General features: G+C 46.4%; 1 protein-coding gene and 1 long non-coding RNA gene across 5 annotated transcripts; one reads left to right on the top strand and one right to left on the bottom strand.

The window, feature by feature from the left end:
• Nucleotides 1-241: 241 nt before the first annotated feature.
• On the bottom strand, nucleotides 242-6,434 carry LOC309650607. Of its 2 annotated transcripts, XR_014257635.1 has the most exons (3): nucleotides 6,344-6,434; nucleotides 3,864-4,137; nucleotides 242-729 (listed from the first exon to the last, which is right to left on the bottom strand). It is a non-coding gene; the product is annotated as an uncharacterized lncRNA (long non-coding RNA). The 2 variants fall into 2 exon arrangements; XR_014257634.1 differs by having other exon boundaries at nucleotides 242-4,137.
• Nucleotides 6,435-10,044: 3,610 nt separating this feature from the next.
• On the top strand, nucleotides 10,045-15,388 carry LOC309650564 (UPF0450 protein C17orf58). 3 transcript variants are annotated; one of them, XM_082442144.1, is made up of 5 exons: nucleotides 10,045-10,270; nucleotides 10,423-10,491; nucleotides 12,763-13,299; nucleotides 13,550-13,741; nucleotides 14,414-15,388. In XM_082442144.1, the coding sequence occupies exons 1-5, from the start codon at nucleotides 10,153-10,155 to the stop codon at nucleotides 14,602-14,604; spliced, it is 1,107 nt and encodes a 368-aa protein (XP_082298270.1). In that variant the 5' UTR covers nucleotides 10,045-10,152; the 3' UTR covers nucleotides 14,605-15,388. The 3 variants fall into 3 exon arrangements, with proteins under 3 accessions (XP_082298270.1, XP_082298269.1, XP_082298271.1); XM_082442143.1 differs by having other exon boundaries at nucleotides 10,045-10,279; XM_082442145.1 differs by lacking the exon at nucleotides 10,045-10,270 and having other exon boundaries at nucleotides 10,338-10,491.
• Nucleotides 15,389-16,369: the final 981 nt, after the last annotated feature.

Here is a 16,369-nt window from a genome sequence, read left to right as displayed (position 1 = left end):
TAAAAGCTCACCCTTGGTCCTGGGCACCTGGCATGAGTCCTGGGTACCTCCCTCCATGCAGTCAGGTTGCCTCAAGGGCGGCTCCTGAGTACCCAGGGTCTCCTTCCCTCCACCTGCCATGTTCTCTTCATTCCTCTGTCGCTGGCCACAGTCCTCCTGGAGAGGGACCTCTTAATTGGCAAATTTAAGAAATACCTTTCAGTCCTTTTCTTGCTTGACTTTGACCTGAAGTTTGAAATTCTTTTTATTTTTTATTTATTTATTTATTTTTGGCTGCATTGGGTCTTCGTTGCTGCGCGCGGGCTTCCTCTAGTTGCGGCGAGCCGGGGCTACTCTTCGTTGTGGTGCGCGGGCTTCTCATTGCGGTGGCTTCTCTTGTTGTGGAACACGGGCTCTAGGCCTGCGGGCTTCAGTAGTTGTGGCACGTGGGCTCAGTAGTTGTGGCTCGCAGGCTCTAGGTTGCAGGCTCAGTAGTTGTGGCGCACGGGCTTAGTTGCTCCACGGCATGTGGGATCTTCCCGGACCAGGGCTTGAACCCATATGCCCTGCATTGGCAGGCGGATTCTTAACCACTGTGCCACCAGGGAAGCCTCCGGTTATTTCTTCTTGAAACACACCCTTTTCCCAGGCTTCCAGAAAAATGTCTTTTTTCTCGGTTCTCCAGTCAATTTCTCAATCTCCTTTGCTAGTTCCATCTTGTTTCCAACAATGGAAACAAACCAGCCCAACCTGAGCAAAGCAAATGAGAATTCATTGGAAAGACATGGGGAAGGGAGGTGCTTACTAAATAGGAGGGCAAAACTGGAGGACCAGTCGTGGGAACCAGCAAGAATAAGGACACACCAATGGCCCCCCAAAAGCAAGAAGCTGGAAGCACAGTGACTCTCAGAGCCAGGGACACTTGTCAGGGACACTGCTGCCAGCATTGCCACTTTTCATGCAGCTAGACCTGCAATAAGTGCCTCTGATAATTTTCTTCATCCTAGGGTCACTTGCTCCAGAATCAAGTTTCCCAGGAAAAGCTTACAATTGGTCCAACTTTCTCCTGTTGATTCACGGGGCCACAAAGGGATCACCCTCCCACCAATTCTTCCCATAAAGGGGAAGAGGTAATTCCTTAAAAAGAAAAAGAGGCATGAATGCTAACTAGCCATGCAAAACACTGGCACCTGTCCTCAACACAAATGTTGTACATTTTATTTTGAGTATTCCATATTAATTGTTCCACCATGACTGTTGATTTTAGGTGATGTAGACTGGGTTGTTTTTTTTTTTTTCCTCATTCAACTTTGTTTTAATGAGTCTCAAAATCCTCTGACAGATATTTGGTCCAGTTGCTTCCATTAAAAAGTTCTGATTTTAAGAACTAATAACTTAAAACTGCCACAGACACACACACACACACACACACATACGCAGACCCGGTAACCTTGCCATCTTACAATGCACAGGTTAGCCCCATAACAAAGAATCACCTGGCCCCTTGTCTAGGAACTGCCTTAGAAGCTTGACAAACAGGGATGGTATGACTATATCATTGATGGACCTCATGAAAAACATTTTAGGGCCTTACTAATTGTCCCCTTTTTTATCATTTTTCCTTTGACCCCAAGCAATCTCAGGGGCAACGTGAGGAGTGGGTCAAAGGGTACAATATTAGTATTGTATTAGTCCAAATTTTCAAAACTCGTTTAAGAATGTCAGAAAGTACACCAGAATTAATATTAAAATACAAGCCAATGATATTAACATTCAGAATGATCATACGTTTAAATTTTACCGGATTTCAGTATTAAAAACTACAGTAAAGTTGCCATTTTTCTCCACTCCTCTCGAAAAATCCTACAAAAGCACAAGGGGAATGAGAAGCAGAACCACAAACAACACCATCAATGAAACTAGGAGATATCTGCAACTCCTCAAATAGAAGGAGAAGAAAGGGCTACCAAAAGCAATGAGGAACCAACACGGATAGATGCCAATTAGAAGAGGATGCTCATGGACGCAGATCTTAGGAAATGCCAGCAGAGGGCGCTTCTCCAAGGGGAGGGTCGCACCCTGAGAGGCAAAACAATAATCCCTTGTTTGCAGTAAGACTGGGATGTGCGGACAGCGTCCTGTCCTCACAGGGACAGACACGTGTTCTGGGTATGGATTTGTCTTCTTTGCCTGCAGGGCTTCTGCTAGCACGACCATTCCTCGACTTAGACACTGCCAGAATGCGCAGGTCCAGTAACCAAGGAGAGGAGGTAGGGGTGGCTTCTCCCACTATGACCCCTAATAATTCCCTGGAAGAATCTTTTTGCTTTCCTTGACAGTGATCTAAGACTCAGTGGGTCTAGAGGTTCTAGTGCCCGGTGGAGAGATCTTTAGGCCAGGAAATACTATCATGGCTCCATTCAATTGGATCTGAGGCTGCCCCTTGGCCATCTGGGACTCCTCAGGCTGCTGAATCAATAGGCAGAGAAGGGGGGCGGTCACTGTTATGAGCTGAATGTTTATGTTACCCCCAAATCGATGGGTAGAAGCCACAGTGTTATGGTATCAGGAGGTGAGGCTTTTAGATGAGGTCATGAGGGTGGAGCCCCAGGATGGGATTAGTGTCCTTATAAAATGAAGAAGGGTCCAGAGCCCTTTCTCTGTCTCTGTCTCTGTCTGTCTCTCTGTTGCGCTCTGTCTGTCTGTCTCTCTCTCTCTGACATGTGAGGAGGCAGCAAGAAGGCAGCCATCTGGGAGCCAGGAAGAGAGCTCTCGCCAGAGCCCAACCATACTGATACCCTGATCTCAGACTTCCAGCCCCAGAACTATGAGAAATGAATGTTTGTGGTTTAAGCCGTGCAGGCTGTGGTACTTTGTTATAGCAGCCCCAGGTATGACAGTCCCTGAACTAAGCCTTGGTGAACGATGTGATTACCAACGGGAAAACGCTTTGCTACTTAGTGGAGGAAAGAGGAAATGTCTGGAATCCAAGGATTCACTGGGGGGCACATCTTAGTGTGCCCTTGTCCCAAAGACCCAGTTAATGGGAAAGCACAGCAATCCAATAAAGACAGGACCACCAAGATCTCAGGTCCTACAGGAAAAAAGTTTTGAGTCTCCTTACCAGGCATAGACCCCTGCCCAGCTGAGGGTAGGAGGAACAGGGAATAAATGATGGAAGAAGGTAGTTAAGATGATCAACTTAGACCTCACGGCCATTTGCAGAGGAACCTCCTAACAGCTACATTTATGTTAATTGGATCTTTTCCCTTCTCTTTAATTTCTACCTTATATAAAGAGCACTGGTAGTAGCTAATAGTTTTGGAATCCATTAATTACTAGCTGTATAACCTTGGGCAAGTTACTTAACCTTTCTCTTATCCCTAAACTGGGATAATAAAAGTATAAGCTCATATGTTTATACAAAGATTTAATACTTGGAACGGTGCTCAGTAGATGGCAGCTATTATTATTGTTATTAACAATAGATTTTCCTTTACATTTCATTGTAATATTAGACAAGGCAGTTCCCAAATTAAGAAGGGAAAGATTTCCCAATTTTATTACTCATTTCAGAGATGATTTATTGAACTACAATTGCATATTTATATGGAATGTTCCAAAATTTGTAATTATAATTTTTAAACCCCTCAAAATTAATTTATAAGATATCTTTTTACTATAGTTGACAAAATCATAATAGGAAAAACATCCAGGAGAATGGTAGAGACCCCAAGTTCAGCATAATGATTACCTCTGGGAAGGAAAAGAAATTGGATGAGGGAGGAGCCTGAGGGGCCTTCAACTGTGTATTAGTTATTTATTGCCACAAAACGAATTACCCCAAAATTTAGCAGCTTAAAACAATGAACATTATTACTCACACTTTCTCTGGGCCAGGAATCTGGGAGTGGTTTACCGGGTGGTTCAGGTCTCTCAGGGGGAGGTTTCAGTCAGGCTCTGCACTGGGGCTGCAGTCTTATCTGGAGGCTCAACTGGGAGAGGATCTGCCTTCAGGCTAACTTACTAGCTGTTGGCAGACCTCAGCTTCTCACTGACTGTTGGCTGAAGACTTCAGTTGCTTCCTTGCTGTGGGCCTCTCACAGACTGCCTGAGTGTCCTCCCAACACAGCAGCTGGCTTCCCCAGAGGAAACGATCTAAAAGAAAGAGGTGAGAGTTCAGTCTTTTTGTAACCTAGTCTTGGAAGTGTATATTTTCACTTTTTCCTTATGCTATTGGTCACTCTGACCAGTCCTGCTACAACTACAGGGGACTTGTAGTGGGAAGGGACTACACAAGGTGTGAATACCAGGAAGTAGGGATCACTGGGGACCAGTCATCCTGGAGACTGGCTACCACTAACTATATCTGTACTATTTTAACATTAAAAAAACATGAAGCAAATATGGAAAAAATTATTAAGATTTGATAAAACTGGGAAACTGGGTCACACTTATGCAGGTATTCATTATATTATTTTCAATAGTTTTCTTTTTTTTCTTTTTTCTTTTTTGGCCACCCTTCGCGGCTTGTGGGATCTTAGTTCCTTGATCAGGGATTGAACCCTTGCTCTTTGCAGTGGAAGCGGGGAGCCCTAACCACTGGACCAATAGGGAAGTCCCAACGGTAACATTTCTTATTTAAGATATCAAAAATTAATAGATCACGGACTTCCCTGTTGGCACAGTGGTTAAAAATCCGCCTGCCAATGCAGCGGACACCGGTTTGATCCCTGGTCTGGGGAGATTCCACAGGCCTCAGAGCAACTAAGCCCACGAGCCACAACTACTGAGCCTGCATGCCACAGCTACTGAAGCCTGAGAGCCTAGAGCCCGTGCTCCGCAATGAGAAGTCCGTGCACCACAAGGAAGAGGAGTCCCCGCTGGAGGCAACTAGAGAAACCCATGAGCAGCAATGAAGACCCAATGCAGCCAAAAATAAATTTTAAAAAAATTTAGTAGATCAAACTATACAACACTTCAACAGCACAGAACACCTCCCCCTCTGTATTCTTTCCAGTCACTACCCATCCCCAGGATAACCATAACCTGACTTTTAACTCCATAGATTAATTTTGTCTATTTGTGAATTTATAGAAATGAAATTACATAGTATATAGTCTTTTGTGTCAGACTTCTTTTACTTGATATCATGTTTATGAGATTCATCTATACTTTGCTTTTGTAATTGTAGCTCATTTAATTTCATTGCTGTCTAGCAATGATTATGGTTCACGATTTTGTCCCCAGGAGACATCGCAATGTCTGGAGACAGTTTAGATCGTCACAACTGGAGGTGGGGGGCGCTACTGGTATCCAGTAGATAAAGCCAGAGATACCGGTTAACAATGCATGACAAAGAATTATCTTGCTCAAAATGTCAATAGTGCCGAGGTGGAGAAACCCTGCTCTAGAGTATTTCAGTATGTCTCAATGCATTCATTCCTTTGTTAACGGGGACACGGAACGTTTTACAACAGCAAAAATTGAAAACAGCCTAAAATGTTCACAAATGATAGTTTGTCTAAATGAGAACATATTATGGACTTATGAGATTTCGTATCTACAAAGAGTTTGTAATATTTTAATTTTCATTGAATAAAAGCTGAATACAAAATTGTATACATGACAGGTGAAATGGGGAAGTGCCCTTGTCATGGTGTCATGTGAACAACAGGATCCAAAATAGTGTTGGTCCTCTGATGGCATCTGTGTGAAATGGTATCTAAGAAAGAGCCTGGAAGGAAAAACATGGGAATATTGCAGTGATTGTTGGTTTTTTTTTTCCTTTAATTAATTAATTAAGGCTGCGTTGGGTCTTGGTTGCTGCACGCGGGCTTTCTCTAGTTGCGGTGAGCGGGGGCTACTCTTCGTTGCAGTGCACGGGCTTCTAGGCGTGCGGGCTTCAGTAGTTGTGGCATGTGGGCTCAGTAGTCGTCGCTCGCTGGCTCTAGAGTGCAGGCTCAGTAGTTGCGGCGCACGGGCTTAGTTGCTCCGCGGCATGTGGGATCTTCCCAGACCAGGGCTTGAACCCGTGTCCCCTGCATTGGCAGGCAGATTCTTAACCACTGCGCCACCATGGAAGTGATTGATGGTGGTAGTTCTTGTGTCTACTCTATTTTTATTTTCCAAATTTTTCATTACAGTAACGTAGAGTGATAGGAAAACAAAATCAAGAATTAAAAAGCAGCTACTTAGGGAATTCCCTCGAGGTCCGGTGGTTAGGACTCGGTGCTTTCATCACTGCTGAGGGCCTGAGCTCGACTCCTGGTCCGGGAACTAAGATCCCACAAGACGAGTGGCATGGCCAATAAATTTTAAAAATTAAATAAATAAAATTAAAAAATAAAAAGCAGCTACTTACCATTGTCTGTGGAGAGTCCATCTATAGGGCATCGAGGTTCTCAGCATCTTCCCCCGTTGGGGCTCCTTCCCTAGTGTGCCGCCATGCTTCCTGGACCTGGGTAGATTCACATGCTCTCTCGTACCCCGGTGCCATTGCATGTGCTGTTGTCTCAGCCTGCAATGCCTGCCCTCCTTGGTCTATCTGGTGAGTCCCAGTCATTCTTCAAACCAGAGTTTATGTGATGTCTCCTGTAGCCTTTTAATATTGCACTTAACACTATAACGGAACGTTATTCCCCACAGCAGTCTGTGAGCCACTTGAGGGGAGGATTTATGTCCCAGTATTCCAGGACCTAGCCTGGTGCCTGTAGGAGTAAACCTAGCAGCTATCTGTGAAAGCCTGAAGAATCTGGGGGGACCTCGGCCCCAATCAGGATGGTCCTGAACTCGAACGAGAACATGACCCTAATTTACCTAATGGGAACCAGAGCAACAGTACTGTACTCTTTTTGAAGAAAGATGATGACGACGGGTATTTCCAGCTTCTAAAACGCCTGGCACATGGTGTTTCTTTGTTTTTGCTTTTGTTTTTCCTTGGCTGTGCTGCACAGCTTGCGGGATCTTAGTTCCCCAACTAGGGATTGAACCTGGGCCCTGGCAGTGAAAGCGCCAAGTCCTAACCACTGGACCACCAGGGAATTCCCGGGGCACATAGTGTTTTGATACCAAGTGGTGGGCTGCAACTCAATTCTGACAGTAACCACCCAGAGTTAGCGCAGGCCTCACTAGTTAAAGGGCAGATGACCCAGAACAAGACTGCCCTCATTTCAGACAGCTGGGTATAAATCTAGAGGGTTCTCATGATTCCTCTCAGGCTCGATAATTCTCTACAACAACTCACAAAACTCAGGAAAGTGCTCTACTTACGATCAAAGTTTTATTATAAAGGATACAAATCAGACCCAGCCAAATGAAGAGACACATAGGGCAAGATCTGGGAGGGTCCCAGATGCTTCAGGGTTTTCTCTCCACGGATCACAGTGCATCACCCTTCTAGCACATCAATGTGGTCACCGACCAGGAAGCTCCACTGAGTTGTCAATGGGTTTCATTAAGCAGGCATGATGGATTAAATCACTGACCATCTGATTGAACCCAATCTCCAGCCTCTCTCCGCCCCCTGGAGGTCAGACAGGCTCAAAGTCCCAACCCTCTAATTACATGGTTGGTCTTTCTGATGACCAGCTCCCAGCCCTAAGCTATCAAGGGGCCCTCCAATTAGCATAAACTCAGGTGGGATCCAGGAAGCTCGTGAATCATTAAGATGCTTCCATCACTTGGTAAATTCCAAGAGTTAGAAGCTCCATGCCAGGAACCTGGCACAAATCCTTTACTACACAACACACAGTAGATGCTCAACAATTATTTGCAAGGCAGAAAGATACACTCAAAATGCCAGAAATTGGCAGGGGAGAGGAAGGCAATTAGGCTCCTAGGTTCTTCCACCTGACACGTGGAAGATAGGCATGTAAAGGTGGACATATTAGGTTATGAGAAACCAATACCTTTAAACATTCCAATTATAGGACGAACTCCCCATGCTCTGGCTTATATTACCAAGCACTCTGATGATAATTTGGCTTCCCAGGTGACTTGTTTTTAGAAGGAGAACTCTAGCCAGGCTGACACGAGCCTGCAGGTCTGCCTGAGTCAATTTCTTGTTGTAAATTAATAAAGTGGCATTCTGACTTACATAGTTCAGTCTCTTCGAGCTCTCTGTGCTTTCCACCATGAATATGGCTTCTGCTCCTGCAAGCCATGTGCTGCCCAAGACGCAGCCTTGGACCCTGGCAAGTTCTTCCAGGCTGGTGCCACCCTGGGAGCCTCTAGGAGCCTTCCAGTCAGTTCTCTGCCTCTACATTTCAGGGTGTGGGCTTCAGGGCATTCACAACATTCCTGCAACAGAAGAGTTTCGGGAACACCCCAAACTGGATCTGAGTGACTTGAATATTATCTCAGGCAGCTATGTCTGAGATGTGGTTGTAACTGAGAAAGCTTAAGCCTAGTTAATTTTATTCCACTTGACTTAAAGAGTACGTGAAAGAAAGGGATCTAAGGACATCTATAAATTATAAACCCCAAAGCATGAATTTCACAGTGTTTTTTGGTCTGGGCCAGAATCTGGACACACTGACTCTGGTGTACCTAAGCCTTGCAGTGACTGAAGAGATATACTCTTTTGGAGGAAATAGAGAATTTGCTCCTCTAAAACTCAAATGAGGGAGGATTAGCCCACCTTCAACTGCAATTTGATTTAGTGCTCAACAGGCAATCTCCTGATTAATCATTAGACCTCTGAATCACCTTTGCTATATCCTCTCTATTACAAATTAATAAGTGACATTCTGGTTTATACATCTGCTTTTTATGAGTTTGGTTAACGTGAGTTGGTCCCACAAATCTAATCCACTGACAAAACTGAGTTTCAAGCTGAGGAAAGTTGAGAACTAGACTACAGACATAGTGACCCCCTCCAACATATTGTCAGCCTGTGACTAGACAGCCAACTCCTCCCTAGAACACATTTATCTCACCACATCCCTCAAACCAACACACACCGAATTCAGGAACCTGTTCTACAGTATCCCTGAGTCACGTTCTCTTTGGATACCCCCAATGGTCAGGACCTCATTGTCACAACACCTCAAAGCAGCCTGCTTTCTTGGAGATCTCAGTTGTTAGAATATTGTTTCTTAAACTGAAATTAAACCTGTCACTTCATAACTTCTACTTACTGGTTCTTTCCCAAAATATAACAAATATTTTTCTGTGCCTAGGCTGCCTATTCTCAGTTCCTCCAAAAGAACTTGACCATGATGGACTCCAGCCCTCTCACCACCCAGTTGTTTTCCTTCTAGCTTTCCAGTGTCTTTCTTGAAAACATGATCCCCCCTGCCCCAAATCTGATCGGTCCACTAGCACTATTATTTTTGAGACATAAGATATTAGTGCAGCAAAAGTTTGTTATTTCTTTCAGCAGTTGCATCTCACTGTTGGCTCACGTGCTTCAGATAAAAATGCCTTCATCTCAATGCATTTCCCCTTCCTTTTGGATTTGAAGCTGTTGAAATGAGATACATGTCGGTAAGGCTGTGGGTTTACTATGGTGAGCTTACTTCCCCCTTTGGTGAATGCTGTTTCTGTTCAGTCTGAGGGACAGGGTCCTTAGCTCAGGACAAATATACAGAGCCATTTCAAGAATTCAGACCTAAGTAGTGAATGAGTTTTTCTTAGAAAGAAAAAAGAAAAATCCACCTTTCTTGAGGAAATGAGCCATCATTAGAGAGCTGGGAATGATTTTTACTTTTTTATTCTCTAGCTCCTGGTGGGTAAAAGGCACTCGCATGGGCTTGATGAATCTAGCCAACCAGCTACCAATTTCAACTGGGGATAGCGGGAGGGAAAAGAAAAGCTATTTTACTGAGGCTTTTTTCCTTTCTGATTCTAGAATATAAATATTATATATATAGTAAAACAGTGTAACCAGACCTAGGATGTAGTGACTTGGTTCCTTTCAGAATCCCTGAGACAATCTGGGATGAATTTTCTGTCATCTGGAATCTCCTCCTTTCCGCAAGCCCAAACTGTCTTAAGCTCTAATTTGCCTATTTGTTGTTGACTTAATCTAGACAAATCTCCCTATCACTCACACTCCCCCACCCTGTCCCTCAGCCCCTCAACATCCTTCTCCTCTCCACTGGCCACCCCACGCTCTCCTCCACCCAACCCCGGCCCGCAAACCCACACGGGTTTAAAGTGTAGGTTTTGATGCTCTCATTGCCCACGGATCGCAGGACAGACGTTCCCAGGGACAACTTTGAGAGGCCACGTGCTCGTCCCCCTAAGGAGGTGGGAGAAATCCCTGCAGCTCGGTTTTGTTCCAATGGTCTGTTCAGTGAGTGATTCCCGTTTCCCCAAAGGCTGCCCCTCATTAGCATGAACGGGGGTGGGGGGGGTGGAGAAGGGGTGGGGGGAGAGAAAGAGCAAAAGCCCAGGCTCAGTTTTAGAGCCTGGGAACCGTGTCTACAAACATGACAGCTAGAGCTTTCTGGCTCCTCTGTTTGATCGTTGGATCATCTCCCGAAGCGCCAGTGGCGGAGAGAAAAGGTAAGATCGATGAAACGCTGAGCCCTGGGAGAGGGTCTGGGATCCGGGGGCGAGCTGGGGAGAGGGCGCGATGAAGGGCGGGACGAGAAAGGGGTCAGGGCTTGCCAGAGAGGAGATTCCAGGTCCGTGTTCGTGTTCGAAAGGAGCAAAATGTGTCCCCAAGATTGTGTGTGTCTTGGCAGCCTTTATAGGAATGAAGCCAGTTGTTCAGCTACTGAAATGATCTCGAGCGAGCCGGGCAGGCTGGAGAAACTTTGCATGTTAAGTAGTTGCTCCATCACAGAGGAGGGAAAGTGTCAAAAGGGGTCGTGGCGCGCCTTTCGGGAGCCGTGCGGGCCGGGCTCGCGGGACGCGGCGGGCGGCGGGCGCCCGGAGGAGCGCGGGGTCCGCCCAGCGCCCGGGTCCCCGTCCCGCCGGCGATCAGAGGAGCTGGGTGCGCCCCTCCGGGGCTGGGAGCGGAGGGAGCCGAAATCGGACCTTTCTCCCCTCTCCCTGCAGCCGCCAACCAATGGCCTTGGGACACCTGAGTCTTTAAAACACACACACACACACACACACACAATTTCATGCCTGAGATGAAAATTACTGAGGGAATGAAGAAATAAGAGGTTCTCTGCGGGGAGGTGTTTTTGTTTGGCTTTTACTTGGATGTTCTGTTTGATTCACTATCTCTGGGAAAAATAGCTTCCGCACCTCACAGGGTAATTTACTTTGGGTTATTTTTCCACATGGAAATTGAATGACTTCAGTGGCATTTAACCCAAATATCAGACAATCTTTCCCATGACAACAGATGGTGATATCAATGGGGAAGCAGTTGTGAGGTCAACAGTTGACAGTCAGGAATTGGATATCCACCAGAACTTTATTCAGCTGTGTATGGGCAACGTTGAACATAATGAGCCAGAATCAACCTCTCTGCAAAAACATGAACTATAATCAGCTATTATTGCTGGGTGAAAGCTGATTTTAAAGGAGACTGTCAATTTGGCAAGATAAATCACTTTAAATGAAGTGTTGCAAGAACTGCAAATGGGCAGACCAAGCTCTTCGATGCCAGAGAGAAATGCTGAAAACCAGCCGTTAAAATAATAGAAAAAATAAAGATGGGCTCTTGTGCCCGTCTGGAGGGCACTGGGACCCAGGCAAACGGGGAGGTGATATTGTGTAACTGGGCATGGAAATTGGCCCAGCTTCTAAGCTTGCTGAAGTTTGCTCAACAACCTGCCTGCAGAACTGGGGAAAATCACTAATAATTTAAAAAATTTGTTTTCATGCCGTTTGCCATTTACGAGCTTTTCCTCCACCATGGGAAGGGGTGGGGGTCGGGCAGTGTAAGCGATGCGGGTGCTTTTACACTTAACCAGGGGTCTCTGCGCCCAGCCACGCTTTAAACCTCCTTCTAAGCTGCGGTTTACTACTAAGTGGTGTCCAAGAAGCCAGATAAAAATCCACTCACAGATGCTCGACTCTGCACAGACCAAGATGACAGTGTAAACACGGATGGGAAAACCAAATAGTTCTGTTGTCAGGGGCGCTTAAACAATTAGGAGAACCTGTAATATGAGACCTTTCCCCCTGGGGTTTGCTCTTGGTACTTTCTCAACAAACTGTACATAGCAAAAAGGCGGATGTTTACATATATATTAAAGAAAGGGCAAAAGAGTTTGTTATTTAACCAAAGTTGTCAGTTATCTTTAGTCCTAGAACAAATAGGTGGTTGTAATTTGAAAAGCTATTGATTTGCAAAGCCTCCTTAACAAAATGAAATGTTCCCATGTGGTGAGAAAAATGTTCTTAGTTGCCCTCATTCTTAGAGGGCAAGACCCTCATCTCCGTCTCCTTGGGGCCTAGGAAACCTGTGCTCACCACCAGCCGGGGCGCCTTCCTCTTCCCCCTCCCGTTCTCTTTCCTTCACTTCCATGTCTGCTGCCCTCTCCACGTCGCCTCTCGCAGGTGTACGCTACGTTTACATTGTCCCCCATCTCCTCTCCCCTCCCAGAGCCATTTCTTCTTCCCCCCTGTCGGCCTCTCCTCCGCTCCACAGCCTCATCTCTGCCCGCCTTCCCTCCTCTCTCAGCCTCCCCGGCCTCCCCTCCCCTCCTCTCGGCCTCCCTCCCCTCTCTTCTCTGCCTCTCCTCTTCCCCCCACCCCCGTCCCCTTCCCTCCCCTCTCAGTCTCCCCTTTCCCCACCCCTCCCCTCTCCTCTCAGCCTCCCCGGCCTCTCCTACCCTGACGGCCTCCCCGGCCTCTCCTCTTCTCTCCCTACAGCCTCGCCGCCCCACAACCGGAAGCCCGACCCCGGCGGCGGCCCGAGTGCGGAGACTCCTGGGCCCCGGCCGCAGTCGGTCCCCGAGACCCCGCGGCGGCCGCGCGCAGCAGAGGCCGCTCCCCGCGCCTGGTCCGACCTGCGGCGCCGGAAGCCCCAGCCGGCCGCCGAGAACCGGGCCGGCTTCCGGGAGGCCGCGCGCGCGCCCGCTGGCCCGCCGAGCCCGCGCCTCTCGCAGGCCGAGAACCGTGCGTCGCCGCGCCGCGTGCCCGCGCTGGAGGACTCCCCGCGGCGCGCGCGCGCCCGGGCCCTGCGCCTCCCGGCCGCGCGGCCTCCTACGCGCGCCGCCGAGCCCCCCACCGGCCCTGCCCACCCCAACCGGCCGCGCGCGGCCGCACCGCCCCCGGAACCCGCGCCCGCGCCGCCGCCGCGCCTCAGCCCACAGCGGAGGGAGGATGCGGAGCCCGGCGCCGAGCCCTGCGCGCGCGCCTGCAGGGCGGACTTGGACGAGCGCGAGTCCTACTGCGCCAGCGAGTTCGGTGAGCCCCGCCCGCAGCTCCTCCCGGGCCCGGGCGGCCGAGCCCAGGCCGCGGGGCGAGCCCTTCCGAGCCGAGAGCGCCGGGCTGTGCACCGGGACCCCTAAACCAAACCCTAGAGAAACCCACCCACTCGGTCCTGCAGGCCCCAGAGCCGTGTCGACTATTTCGTGATTTGTTAGAAACGCACTGGGGAGAGAAAGAGGATGTGAGCGCTATGCATTTCTCCAAACTCTTTGTTTTTTGAAAGCAGCAGTCAACGGAATCGTGCATGATGTGGACGTCCTCGGCACAGGGATCCGGCTGGTGACTCTGCTGGTGGACCGGGACGGGCTGTACAAGATGAACCGCCTGTACATCACTCCGGACGGGTTTTTCTTCCGAGTCCACATATTAGCCCTAGACTCCTCTAGTTGCAATAAGCCATGCCCCGAATTTAAACCTGGTATTGAAACTGATCTAAGTGATCATTTTATATATGTTCTTTATGTCACCATTGTAACTTTGACATGTCACAGCCCGGTCTCTATCGGTTACCCCAGTACCTTTTTTTTTGGGGGGGGGGAGGGCTATTCTAAAATGAATAGAATTTAGAAGACAGGTATTATTTCGGCCACTCTGATTTAAATTCCATCAGCGCCTCCGGTTAAAGATGGGAACTGAGCGGATTGGCACAAAGCAAACACTCAATATTTGTTGACAAGTGGAGTGAATGACGAAACACTGTTGCCAGACGGGATGCCTAAGGGGCTTTTTAAACTGAGTTTAGAGACGTCTTTTGCTGGGCGCGTGTGTTTGGGGGGGGGCGGGTAATGCCCACTCCCACGTCTTTCTAGAGATGTGCTCTGTAAAATCCTGCTGGCACTGTTGTGATTAGGACCTTTGTTTCTAGTGCTGGCTGTTTACAGGCTGAGTAATCTGATTATCTTATAAAGGTCACTAGGCTATTTCCACCTGCTGTCTGAGGTTTAAATGTCTGAGATTCAGCATGTGCAGCAAGATAAGAGATTCAAGCTTAGGCATTTCTTAAAAGCCTTACATTTTCTTATTGTTACGTGGTATTTGAAAGATAACTACGAATTTATATTTTGGTTTTTTTTTCTTTTTTTTTTTTCAGGCAGCAGGTATATTGTGATGGGCCACATCTACCATAAGAGAAGGCAGCTACCTACAGCTCTGCTTCAGGTCCTGAGAGGGCGCCTCCGACCAGGAGATGGACTTCTCAGGAGCAGCAGCAGCTATGTGAAAAGATTTAACCGGAAAAGGGATGGGCAAGTGCAAGGGGCAATTCACACCCAGTGCATTTGAAACATACCAGCCTGGCATTTCTGGATCATAAGAGACTTGGAATTCAGCAGCAAGACAGGAAAGGCCTATCATTAAGTAATCGGATTTTCCTTTAGAACAGGGCACACAGCTCCTTTAGGAACTAGTTGCAAAGTGCCAACTCTCATCTTCAGGTTGTCACTTTTGTACAGAATACTTCATAAATGGTTATGCTTCTGAGCTCTGTGGTGAAGTTATTCAACTGGTGTGCCAGTTACTCACACAAGCTCAGATAACTGACCTGTCCAGTTAACAGATCACTGCTTCGTGTTGTTTATTTTTAATTATTTTAATTTAAATACATTCTTCAGTAGAAATAGTTCACAAAAACATTTCCTTGATTTTAAATATACAATTTTGAATAGTTTATATCATGTATCAAACCAAATTTTATACTAAAACCATCACATTTTAAATTCTGTACATAACAGTAAGTGCACTAGTCAGACGTATGAAATGTCATTTAGATCACATTTAGATCAAACACTAAAGTCAGAGCCCGAGACAAGTATTAAAGTTTTACATTTAGAGTACTGAAGGGCTTATTCAAGCAAACAAATGTTTGTTCAAACAAGTATTCCTGATGTACCAAAATATAAGATACAGTTTATTTTCATGCCTCCCTGCTTCTAAAATCCTATGTTTTGTGCCATACTGGCAGCTATCCCAATACCAAACATATTCTGGGTGTATCTGATGTCATTTTTCTATTAAGACCAAGTATCATGTTTGTGTTTGTAAAGCAGTAAATCTTTCTGTGAAATCAGATCTTGGATGCACCTGGTTTTTTCAGCCTCACTGAGCCCCAAAAGGTTTGGGAAAAAGCATTTCTCAAACTTACTCCAAAAACCCTGGAACCAATATTTAATGACGGCTTGCAAGCACGTGAATTTTAAACGCTTTGCAGTTGGCTTGAAAAAGATTTAATCACGAACTGAATTTATTATTGATTTTATACCTCAGCCCACAAAGACATTAACAATTTTTTTTCAGAAGACCAAGCTGTGCTTTAATTTGAAACGCTGTGAATAGAGACACTGATAATCCACGGTTGAAGATTACTGCCTAAAGAAAGATAGAAAAAAGAACTCCACTGAGGAGACAAAAACAGTCCATTTGGTGTCAGATGAGATGCACTCTGGAGCTCAGGATGTGTCATTAGTCTGTAATGTCACAGAGTCTTTAAAGGCCTCGCAGAAGCACTATATACACACAGGATGTCAGGACAGCACAGAGAGACTGTAAGACATAACAACTGATTGTGATGGGAGATACTGTTACCTTATTTGTCCCAAACAGGGGGCAAAGAGGTAAAATAAAAGTTGAGAGGTTCTGACTATGCCGTGGTAAAGCATTAACTGAGGGATTTTTTTAGCGAATTTGCCAAGAATGAGTTGTGCCCAAGCTTATTAAAAATTATCTTAGAATTGCTTCTTGGGAATCCACTGCATTATTACACAAACCATTGGCAGTAGATTAGAGTATGCAGTGAATGAAGAGCTTCTGGGTTAGTTTTCTTTAGGATAAAAAATAACTAAGACAGAAGTAGCACCGGTCACAAAAACCAAAGCCGAATTTTTAAATGTCAAATGGCTAAGTGGTGATCCTGAGTAACATGGTGGAGAAAATTACAAAATGGCCAAATAGATAAATTATTAGTTGGATGGCCAGATGTTAGAGCATAAAGAGAAGTGTTATAAATAGCTCTGGTTTAAAAGATAGAAAAAAAGTCACTTTGATATAAGCC

This window comes from Balaenoptera physalus (genome assembly GCF_965194825.1).
Source record: "Balaenoptera physalus genome assembly, chromosome: 20".
Taxonomy (NCBI): domain Eukaryota; kingdom Metazoa; phylum Chordata; class Mammalia; order Artiodactyla; family Balaenopteridae; genus Balaenoptera; species Balaenoptera physalus.
This window is presented reverse-complemented; position numbering and strand designations above follow the sequence as displayed.

Bases quoted from the DNA above. Each gene is read 5' to 3' on its own strand.
- LOC309650564 (XM_082442143.1), top strand. From the start codon at position 10,153: ATGCTCTCATTGCCCACGGATCGCAGGACAGACGTTCCCAGGGACAAC. The intron at 13,300-13,549 runs GTGAGCCCCGCC...TTTTGAAAGCAG, and splicing joins CTACTGCGCCAGCGAGTTCG to CAGTCAACGGAATCGTGCAT. The intron at 13,742-14,413 runs GTATTGAAACTG...TTTTTTTTTCAG, and splicing joins ATGCCCCGAATTTAAACCTG to GCAGCAGGTATATTGTGATG.